We start from the raw sequence: 12297 nt of genomic DNA, 5'->3' as shown, positions 1-12297 counted from the left end.
GTAGGTGCTTCTCTATTGCCTCATTGATCTTTTTGCCTTCAACTTTCTTATGCAAGAAGCAATACTTACATTATCTATATATAATTTGTGACAGGAATGGTTAGGATATATATATCAATACCTTCAAAATCACGAGATGAATTCTTTTGCTTGTCCAATATCAGATTCCTTTAGAATAATTCTATATCTTATCTTTTGAATCTTCCTCCTCAACTATCGCTAAATTGGGCAGAAATTCAATTTTTCCCTAATTGAAATTACTAGGATTGCATAATGTCAAATCTTCAGTTGCAATGAAACAAAAAGTATGCATTTTCAAATGGTGGCACCTTTATGAATCAATATTAGCAAGCTCCAAACAAGGGCAGTTTTTAGTTGTATTATTTGAATTTTGGCACTATGATAACATGTTAAAATGTACACCGGGAATAGTAAAGAAATCTAGAGATGTCTAGAGTAATCACCAAAATTTGAAAATCAAGGAGCAATTAAGGTTTTAAATACTGGTCGCAGGCCATCCCCAATTAGGATAGGGCACTGTACTGAGTGTCTGGAAGGATGAGCCAAGAAATAGACTAGAACAGGACAGGACATCACCATCCTAAGTTTTGGCTTCTAATATTACCTGTGCTAAGAACTATTGTATCCTTTGCACGTCCTTCAAGAACAAGCATTCCTCCACATTGACGACTCTGCCCCATGGAATGTTTGGGCACAATCCAACCTATATCACCAGTGTTGAACCAGCCCTCTACATCTATAGCTTCACTTGTAGCAGATGGATTCTATTAACAAGAAAGACGATAAGAAATTGATGGAAGGAGTAGCATTAAAACATTTGATAATACTAATTGCACAAGCTTCTATAAAGTTTCATTATAAATTCCAATCTTTCATTTAAGGGACAATTATCAAAATCAAGTTCAAATTGCAATCACTTTCCTGGTTACAGAATTCCCAACATATCCTGGAATCTCGATTACCACTACATTGGGAAAAAACAAACAGTATATGGTTATGATTTTTATCATGTTTAGGGATATAAGACAGTTTTCAAATTTCAACAAATTTCTATAATAAAAGACCATGATTATATACATTATTTACTATTTTGTAAAATAAATCACCAATAAAAGAGTGTTAATAATATTTCTCTTGCAAGTTCATAACAAAAGGCATCACTCGAATAAACCCAAATAGTTCAGTTCTTGCTCCAAGGGAAAGAATTAATAGAAAATTGCTAGAAGTGGAAGTGTTTATAAATTTACATAAAAATTAGACAAAATTTTTATTCACATTGGGAATTGGATCCAACCATGCTTCCTCTCATCTGCATCAGACATAAGTCCGATAAAATATGATCCGACCCGCCAACCCAATCTGTGCTCGACCCACCATAAACAGGTTTGAATTTAGGCTAACAGATTTGGGTCATAAACAGGTCGACTTATTTAACCCGTTTAGCATTTGGGTCAGATTTGAGTTTTAGATATCTGATCCGTTTAACCCATTTAATATTTAGGTCAAATTGAGTCAGATAACCCATTTAACCTGTTTAACCTATTTAAAACCTGTTTAACGTATTTCTGACCCATTAAACCCAACTTGTTTAACCTGTTTAATCCGTTTAAGATCTATTTAATCTGTTTAAAACTTATTTAACTTATTTCTAACCCATTTAATTCGATCTGTTTAATCTGTTTAACCCATGTAACCCATTTAACCCGTTTAATCTAATTTGAACTGTTTAATAAATGGATTAAACGGGTTGGGTTGGGTTACATGTTTGATAAACAGATTTGGTTCCGGTTTGAATTTTTGACCTGTTTAATAAATAGGTCGGATTTGGGTTAACGATTTTCTGACCCAATCCGACCCAATTGCCCCCCCCAATCAGACATGCCAAGATGTTGTCATGATAAAACATATCAAAGGTAGTGTGATTTCCATGCTCGACTTGGGGTTTAATAACTAAAATGTTTTAATAACATGCCATCCACATCATGATAAGATTTCTAAGGAAAAAAATATTTTTGGATTGTGATAAATAGCCTCAGTTAATAAAATGAAAATATTATAATGGGCAGTGCCAAACCCCTAAACCGCAAAAATAGTATTTTTTTTCCAATACACCCTACAAAAAGCTATTGAAATAGGACCAGTATTATTCATCAATCATATAGTATTTTGCAAGTGCAGCACCAGGTACCAACACATGGTACAAGACTACATACCGTACTGACACTATGTACCAACACTAGTTTTCTACTGGAACGGTAAGGTAACGCTGTACCATCTTATTCTGGTGGTTTTTAAACCTTGGTATTTTGTGTCTTTGCTTCTCAAACTGCTAGCTACTATAATTTTCTAGGACTAATTCTATCCAGCTCCCACACCCTAGTCCTCTCTTCTTCCTATTTTGCTTTGTGAAAAAATTGATTTTCTAGTTGCACCACTTCTACAGAAAAGTGTTAACATACTCCCTAAACCTTTCATACCTACTCCTGCCAAAAAAAAATCTTGCCATGATCTTGATAGGATCTTTTCAACATACTAACCCACACCTTTGATATAATCCTAAAGAAGACTAGGAATTAACAATACAAACTTGAATCATTCAAAGTTCCTTTCCAAATAGGAAAATTCATAAAAGCTGATTAGCAACATAGCACAACTTTCAAATAAGTGCTTCTAGATATAAATGACCACTTACTGCTATGCATTTTTCCTCTATTACATGGTGAAACCTATTGACTAGCATCTCTGTTATCTCAGTTACATATGTACTTGCATAGAGTACAAGGACACAAGGGATGGGAGGCAGGGAGGGAGGGAGAGATTCTGAATTCTCTATTAAGCTGTCACAGGTGGTTGATTGTTTTTGTCATACACTCATCATCACCATATTTTGCAATTAGGCTAAACAATTGTTTATGCTTGAGTTTCATGTTCTGAAGACAATATTCAGTTTATTCATCTCTTAAGAACCCAAGATGCAAGTCCAAAGTTATTGGAAAGAGTGTCCTAGGGATGCACTGACACCAACTGAGTTCCATTAATAATACATGACAAAGAAGAGCCATTTCAACTAATTATATTTCACGTATAAGCATAATCACAGCATCTTATAAAAGGTTCTCCACTAGACATTTATTGCATGTTCTACTTATTTTTAGGAAGGCTCACAATCCATTTAGCATGAATTCAGAGCAAGCACATTTCCATAGAGCAGAACACCAAATACTCATGCCCACGAGCAGGTAATTTCTTGGCATTCCTGTATATACTCATAATCTCACTAAACTGGTAAAAATCAGCTTGTAATAAATCACAACTCCCAAAATTGGGCACATATATTAGACCCAACTAATACTTAGACCAAGGTGTAAGATTATATCTAGATAATTGGAAGCAGAAAAAGGTTAAATAATCATTTTTTTTAAAAACGCACATGAGGGGCTTGTTCATGTATCATCTTAATAAACATGGAAACCTGCAGAGACCCACACACTGGCGCTGGTTTGCCATGAACAGGAAAAGCAATGATTGATTTAAGCTAATTATTGTACACAAAATTAGGTCAGCATTGTCTACAATACCACGATTGAATAATATTCTAAGTTCTAACATCGACTTCTTACTACGTGATTCATGATTGGCTTGATCATATGGACAATGTCTACATAGTCCAGAATCCAGATATTTTTCAAAAAATACTTCAGGTTTATTAATAACATGCAAATTGAATTCAGATCAGATGGAAAACTCTCACCTTGTAGTAACCTTTCATCACCTGGGGCCCTCTAATTTTGACAATGCCCTTGGAACCATATGGGAGAATATTACCTGTTTCTGCATCCACAATCTTAATTTCCGTGTGCTTCAGTGGGTGCCCAACTGTGCCAAGAACCTTCAACAAAAAAGAAACAAGAGAACTTTACCAGCAAAAAAAAAAGAAACAAGAGAAGAAAGTTAATCTATAATAGAAGCAACTTTATATATATCGATTATTTTATAAAATAAAATGAAAATATAGTAGAAACAGTGACTTTGTACTGTTATGGAAGTTTGAAGAAACAGAATCCCCGTGTTTAATAAAGTGCAAATAACCCAAAAACCAGGAAAATCAAAGCACTAACATTAAAAAAAACATTAGCTTCTGAAATTAGGAGTACAACCTCCCAGCCATAGTCAAAAAAGTCGTGTGAAAGCCTCCGATATCATAAATGCATTAGGACACATGATAAAAGCAGTAAATTTAACATCGATATTTGATTGAAACTACCTAATAAAAGCTGCAAAGAACTAAAGATTGTTTAAATTTTTTACAGAAACTTAGCACTCAATCATCAAGTGTTTGCAATCAATTAGGAAGCACGGAAACTTGAAATCACATGCCGTGACTGTATTGAATATGAATCAGACACTGATACTCGGATACTTCTCAGACATGTGTTCAATACTTGGATAAAGTATCCTAGTTTTAAAAATTAAAAGAACAACCTGGATACTTCCTAGATACACTTGAGATAATTCTCCGATACATCCAAATATGAGGGGGAAGGCATTTGCTTTCTTTTTTAATGCCAACATTTTAATGATGATCAGTTAATTTTGCAGTCTATGGCATTAATATCAAAATATGAAGTATGGAATGGATTCTTTGGTTTAATTTGAAGATTAAATAATAAGCTTGTGAAAGTTGATCCTACCATCTAAAATATGCACTATGTTATTTTAGTTACCTATGATGCTTTATCAATTTTTTTTTTTACATACATATACGTATGTATATATATTCATTTTTTTGGTGCATATATATAAATATATTCATATGCATATATATGTACATATGTATATATATTCATTTTTTTTCTGTGCACATATATAAATATACATATTCATTGACATATTCTAGCCATATCATATCCTACTATTTCAGGGTTTATCATATCCTCGTATCTGCATTATATCGCATCCGTATCCCGTATCCTAGTCTGTGCTTCATAGGCAATCAAGAAACAAGGAACTAGCTTAATGCAAAATATTAGTAGATGGTGGTATATGTTTTTGTCAAATGGTTCCCCATTATCATTCTGGAAAATCTGAAAATGCTGTATATTTTTTTGCATCAATAAGTCCGCCATCTAAATTAGTCTACCATAGAAATACTTTCATAGCACAAAAAAGGGGAGTGCAATAACCATAAGAATATTTTAAGGCATTCCAAAAGGCCACCCTTCAATTTTCCACTGCAAAAATTCTTATGTTGTTGTAAAGGAGACACATTATATGCTTGTAGTATCTACCAAGTATTTTGCAAAGTTAAGTTTAAATTGTGTAAATCATTCTGCTAGGATCAAATTTAATTCTTTTTACATTGCAATTTGGCCGTCGAGCAGCTACAACAGGAGAAGTTTCTGTTAAACCATAACCATTCTGCACCTTCACGCTAATAGCCTGCAAGCACATACACAAAATATTTCCATGAACAAATCCTTACCAATTCAACAAAACATTGTCCAAAGATTCTAACCTCAAAAAACCTATCAATATTCGTTGGCAAACTTCCACCACCACTTATGCCAGCCTGCAGTGTGTCATACAAAGCTCTGCAATTTATTCAAATACTAACATTGCATAAAAAAAAAAAAACTTTATCATAAAATTGAACAAAAAAAAGAAGCAACTGTAGATCTCCCTAGTCCAAAACAAAATGCCAATTCTGAATTATACCTTAGATATTCCAATTGATGAGTGAATTTTACTGTACACTAGCTTCACTCCCAAGTTATGTAATGGCCATAAAAGTGCAGCAACAATTCTTCCCAACAACCAGTCAATCAAGATGATGATGGATGACCTTTGCCCATGCTTTTCTGCTAAGACCCTTCCCTTCACCAGATAGAACATCGAAAGAAAAAAAAAATGCAACTCAACTAAACCACGAAATTGGAGCAGTTTATATTCATAAGAGTTCTCAGTGATTTAAATCCTTAAAAATATATCTCTACAAGGAATTTGAGCACATTGGTAAGTGAAAAGGACTGAAACATACCTCATAAACCCTCTTTGCCTCCATGTATAACAAACTAATATTAATTAATGCAAGTGCAACAAGCTTTCGAGCAGCAGAACTAGAAGAAATCTGTTTCTGGATTGACCTGTAGAAGACTATCAAGGAAACATCAGTGACCATCATAGGTCGGATTGATCCATGGCTCCATTGTCATAATATTAGGTGATTAAGCATCAATACTTGTGTACTAACCTGTAGAGTGTTTCATAAACCAAAGGAACAGAAATGAGGTAGTGGGGTTGATATTGCTTCAAATCATCCTATCCAAAATATTTAAACAAAAAGTGAAAAAATGGAAGCATACATACATATGCAATTGATAACACACATCTTCAACTAATGGTAAAACTGTCAAAAATTAATTTTCAAAAAAACAGCTAAGCCAGTTCAAGAATGAATCTACTTTTCTGGCCCATCACCTTGATGCCACCCAAAGGAAGTTCTAAGGCATGAGTTATTCAAACTTGGCAACCAAAGGGTGTCTAAGAAGTATAAATAATACCTTCAAGTTTTGCACATTTGTGTAAACTTGCTCGATCCCATAAGTGAAGATGAAATACTCACAAGCACGCTCATATGCATGCCAAGGGGGAAGCATGCTTAGAAATCTGTCTCCAGCTTCTGCAGGCACAATGTCCCACATGTTCCTTATCTAAAACACGATGCAAAAAGACAAAAACTGATAATTCACATAGGAGAAAAGGAAGAAATAACAAAAAATACATCCAAAACCATTTGAGACTATTGATGGAGATTTTCTAACATGTGTGGAGGCTCGAACAGCATGCACAGAGCATGAACATAGTTCTAGCAGAAATTGCTTAAGCATGTATATATGTATGTAGAATTTGGAAACTAATAAAACATTTGCATAGTCAAAAAATAAAATAGATAAATTGGGTGTTTCTCAATATTGAGCAAAACATTACAAATCAGACTTGAACAACATACATAAAACATGGATGTGGTTCTGGTAGAAATTGCTTGATGTATTAGCAAAGAAACAAACATTGATTTAGCCTGACTAATTAAGCTTAGATCAGAAGAACCATTCTTCAAACCTGATGCAAGAGATTTTGATGTGTAAGCATTACACCTTTTGGGGTACCACTTGTTCCACTTGTATACATCAGCGTAGCAACATCTCCAGGGCCAATGGTTTCACTTTCTTGATACTCGCCTACAAAATATTAGTCAATTACTCCATCCATATATCAGTCTCTAACAACAAAAAAAATGCAGCATATCATCTACATGTAAGACAGCAATGCAGAGGAATCACGTAACTCTTCAGCGTATCATCTAGTTTTTCTTCTTCTTTTTTTATAGCTGGTATAAATTTATTAAGGAGATGGAAAAGAAGAAGACATAAGAGTTCTATAGAGTAATGAAAAGGATCCAAAGTACCAAAGGACAACTGCATTAGATACCCATGAATATACAAAATCTAACCCACATACCCTATTGTGACCCAACCCAATTGTCCAACCTATTGACTGGTTGGACCCAAGGTTAGGTTTGGACTCACTTGATTACAAATTTATGATCCAACCCAACTTGCTTATATATTTATACTAATATATATTGCATTATATATATTTTATTATTATTTTAATATTATATTAATAAAACAACAATTACACTATAAATTTTATTTTATGCTATAGTCCTCCAATGGTGGGAGAACAAGAACACAGGAGAGTCTTAGAGGTCTCTCCTTCCTTGCTCATTATCAACCCCACCAAAATCCATCCCTCTTTCTCAACCCAAAAGAAGAAATTGCCCCAACCTCACCGAAATCCTAACCTCATTCAATCACCAAATGGTGATATCTGCATTCCAGCAACCAAAGACCACTACCTACCACCCAAACCAATCTCCCTTGGAGAGCATATCCTTTAATCTATTGCCTCCAATCTCCTTTGTGAGCAGTGCCTCCAAGGAATGCGAAACCAATCTAGACTGGGCAGTTCAGCCCATACCAAACAGAACCGATGACCCACAATGATTTAGCCTGCAGGTCAGTTCAAGCATAAAATGACCTTCATCTCCCCTTCGAGACCCCTCAAGGGTTCTCTTGCCTGCTCTCTTTGAGCACTCTCTCTACCCTTCCCATGCATGTCGATTCCAACAAGAAATTAGACTAAAAACCAGAGAGAAAAATGTAGGAACTAGACAATGTGGAAACCACCACCACCACCAACACCAGAACTCATTCACGGAATAGCAATGGATCGGGCAATGGTACGGGTATCTAGTGTGATTCAGGCGATGCAATGCCATATATTTAGAGATTGTGGTGCTTCCCAAGAGAAGTATGTTAGGGTTTCCCGCACCACACACCCCCCCACCCCCCTGCGACTGCCTCAGGGAAAAGGACAGCAACAAACTGGATTGAGATGGGATAACAGTGAGGAAAAGATAGCTCCCCTCCTTTCTCTCTCTCTCGCTCGATCCCAATTGCTGGACTTGGACAGTTTGAAGCTGCTTCAAGCCCTCCCCTATGTTGGATGCCTCAGCCATTATCTCTTTCTCTCTGTGGTGAGTCTGGAAGACTTGACCTCTCTCTCCTCCCTTCCTCCCCTTCTTCCTCTCACCTCTCCCTCTCTTTCTCTTCCTTCCTCTCCTCCTTTTCCCCGTTCCATCTCCTTATTTTGGTATGATCTGGCATGAGACCATATGGACCCATACTGTACCAAACCAGCTACCAGCAATTCAAGCCCCAGCGCCAGCACGGCAGTGCTTGAGTGCCTCCCTTTCATCCGCTATGACACCATCTCTTGGGTGATGTTCTTGCATGTACCATGTGTTAGCCACCTCATCCTAATAACAGCAACAACGTCAACTATCTTAGATAAGAAAGTCCTACCCACTCCCACTCTACCTCTCTACTTCCAGACGTTCTAGTAGCCAATCCCCCTTCGCTCAACCCTATCTTCATAAATTCCAACTCAAAACTAAGATTGAGCTGGGCCAAGGTAAGGTTTGCTTCCCAATTTCAGTGACCCATCAAGTTTTTGAGGTGGGTCAACTAGGGAATTTGAAAAATCAAGTTGCGTTCCGGTGAACTCCAACACCACCTAAATTTTTGGGCCTTGGTTAATTTCAGTAACTTGGTCAATTTTCACTGAAATTGACCAATTTCAGTCCGGTTTTGGTGGTTTCACCCAATTTCAGTGGAAACCAATAGAAACTAGCCATGGATTATCTTGGTGATTACTATCATATTAGGATGATTTCTGTATTTCTTTAAGCACATAGAATGTATTATAGTGTCAATTTAGATTGGTTTTTTTTTTCCTGGAGCTGAAATAGGGGACAGATGATAAACTTCGCCTTTGATGGGCCAAGGCCTTCAAAAAAGGTCCTTATTTCAGCACTTTATAGAGGTTAACGAAACAATAAAGAATACATCACCATTCACGATAATGACATCGTTTCTTATATAAAGTACACATGACGTCTTATAACTACATGGATTTAGTTAAATACTTAATGTTAAAAATAAGAGAAGGAAATAACTAAATCCAATATATCAGTGTAATCTACTTAAAAGAAAATGATGAAGAAGATTTTGAATACACCAGTCACCGGCATTTATAAGCTTCACAAAAGCTAAATCAAATGAATCTTCAAACAACTGAAATTAAGAGGTAAATGACATATATGTTCACAATAGATAACACATGCTCTATGAATTTTACTTATAAGCAAACACTAACTTCAACCTAAAACTATCAAAACTACATAATCAAAGAACCTAAACTCCAGATGCTTGTCACAACTTTTCTTGGCTTCAACCATTTTCATTTTTTTTTTGAAAATTTCCAGAATTTTATGATGAAACTCTGGAACTTATGAAACTACAAAAACCACTGAAACTATAATTCCACAAGTTCGACCAAAACTAAAACTGAAACCATGTTTTCAAACCTTGCAACCCATTTAAAGCACTACATATCATTCAACGTTTCATGAAGAACACAAAATAAAGAGACCAGCCAAAAACCATGTAGCCATAACTAGAATAAAGTCATAATTATATACATAAACTAAAGTAATTAATAATCCAACATGAAGCTAAACTCATTATTGGAACTTTCCAAACCTATCTGTCACCAGCAGGATTCGCCGTACCGGGCCGAACCGCCCGGTACGGGGCGTACCGAGCCAGACCGGTGCTCAAACGGTCCGGTTCGGACCTTTTTTTCGAGAAACACCCCGAACCGGTACCAAACCGAGCGGTTCGGTCCGGTTCGCTTCCATACCGTCCAAAACCGGACGGTATGGTTCGTTTCGGTCCAGTTCGGCGTGAACCGAACCGTACCGACAGTGCCATGTGCCTAAAGTGAGGAGGGGGGAGGGGGTGGGGTGGGGTCGGAGACCACATGCATAAAAGAACCCTGGTTTGGAGTTCTCTGAGATGTCTCAGAAAACTCCCGAGGGTCCGAAGGTTGCGAAGGTCTCAACGAAACCATTAAGACCTTCGAAAAATTAGAAAAAAAAAAAAAAACTCCGTCAAATTGTAGGAGTGGTTCGAGGAGAGGCTGATCTTTGGCCGGAGGTAAGATAATGTGTTATTTTCTTAGTAAATATATTTTTTTTATTTTTGTTGTTAAAAATAGGATAAGAATGAGAAAGAATGAAAATAAGAGAAAATCATACCAAAATCTTGTGATTTTGGGATGATTTAATTATATGTGATAGATCTTTGGAAGATCTACACGATGATACCAAAATTATTAATTTTTGTTAATTAAATATTTTTTAAATATTTTTAAATATTTATTTATTTAAAAATTAAAAAAAATTAAATTTTAGAAAAAAAAAATCAGAGTTTGAGAATCATGTTTAGAATGATTCAAACTACTTAAATCTAATTTCTAATTTTTTTTCAAATATTTGAAATTAAAAAATTATTTTTTTAATTATTTAAATTTAAAATTTTAATTATAAAATAAAAAATATATAAAAATAGTGTTATATTTTAGTTAATTTAAAAATATTATTTGAAGCATATAACATATTTATTTTGAATTTATAAATTTTAAAATAATTATTAAAATTATTTTAAAATTATATATAATTATTTTAATTATCGTTAAACTATCATGTTTTGTTATACTTGCATATATTTATAAGAAAAAAATTTAGAGCATGACGTTCGTTCACTTTAATTAATCAGCTATTTTATAGTATATATTTATTTATATAAAAATTATTAAAAAAATAAAAAATCAGTGTTAGTTTTGAAATTGAGAATAATGTTTAGAATGATTCAAAACAATTGAAATATTTGAATCTAACTTGAGATTTTTTTGAATTTTTTTTGTAAATATTTAAATAGTAAAAAAATATTATCAAATAAAAAATATATGTAATTAGTGTTATATTACAGGTAATTCGAAATAATTAGTATTTTATTATATCTGCAGAAATGAGTAAGAAGAAAGATCAAGAGCGTGACATCGGTTGGGATCATGACGAGATACTCTCGGCTCGACATCATTGGAGATGCAAATGGTGCAACACAGAGTTCAAGGGAGGAGTGACTAGGTTGAAGCAGCATCTAGCTGGTGGTTATCCTGATGGGTCGATGTGTCGAAAATATCCACAAGAGGTCCGACAATTGATGAAAAAGTACTTTGCTGATTCGAAAATAGCGAAGAAAAGGACAAAGCAGAAAAAGACCGAAGTAGACCGTCGAGCTGCAGAGCCACCTTCTTATCACTCTAGAGAGTCAGAGGAGGCTTCTGCTCCAGATGATGAGGCACACATTGAGGCTGCCATTCATGCAAGCTTGGCGGATCAGTACCAGCAGGAGGAGATGGCCCGGTACAGAGACCGATTCGAACCATCATGCTACGAATCAGAATCTGGATCAGCGACTGGTAGGAGAGAATTCGAGTTCAGGAGGACTACCTCAGTCAGAGAGCCTGGTGGTAGAGGGAGCAGACGCAGCATGTCTTCTTTGTTGGGAGCTTTTGGCAGTAGGAGGAGGTCCTCCAGAGATATTCCAGCAGGAGCCAGCATTCAAGATTTGGATCCACATGCTTTGCCCAGCAAGGATTCAAAGCAGCAGAGAATTGACAGTATGCTGAAAAAAGATAAGAAGAAGGATATGTGGTGAGCTATTGGATCATAGTTTCATTTCAGCCATATTCCAGTAAATACAGCAGCCAATCCTTACTACCGATCTGCTATTTCAGCCATAGAGA

At 35.5% G+C, this 12297-nt stretch overlaps 1 protein-coding gene across 2 annotated transcripts in view; it reads right to left on the bottom strand.

The window, feature by feature from the left end:
* LOC105032403 (probable acyl-activating enzyme 16, chloroplastic) overlaps positions 1-12297 on the bottom strand; it is a 123042-nt gene that overhangs the window by 10893 nt on the left and 99852 nt on the right. For both annotated transcript variants that reach the window (XM_010906849.4, XM_073261834.1), the window contains 9 exons: positions 7141-7259; positions 6582-6731; positions 6272-6339; positions 6059-6164; positions 5737-5895; positions 5537-5590; positions 5380-5460; positions 3773-3910; positions 626-785 (listed from right to left, as the gene is read on the bottom strand). In XM_010906849.4, the coding sequence (XP_010905151.2) occupies positions 626-785; positions 3773-3910; positions 5380-5460; positions 5537-5590; positions 5737-5895; positions 6059-6164; positions 6272-6339; positions 6582-6731; positions 7141-7259 (1035 nt within the window). The remainder of the gene's footprint in view (positions 1-625; positions 786-3772; positions 3911-5379; positions 5461-5536; positions 5591-5736; positions 5896-6058; positions 6165-6271; positions 6340-6581; positions 6732-7140; positions 7260-12297) is intronic.

The sequence above is a fragment of the Elaeis guineensis genome, chromosome 8, assembly GCF_000442705.2.
Source record: "Elaeis guineensis isolate ETL-2024a chromosome 8, EG11, whole genome shotgun sequence".
NCBI lineage: Eukaryota > Viridiplantae > Streptophyta > Magnoliopsida > Arecales > Arecaceae > Elaeis > Elaeis guineensis.
Note: the sequence above shows the minus strand (reverse complement) of the source record. Positions and strands in the feature narration are given on the sequence as shown.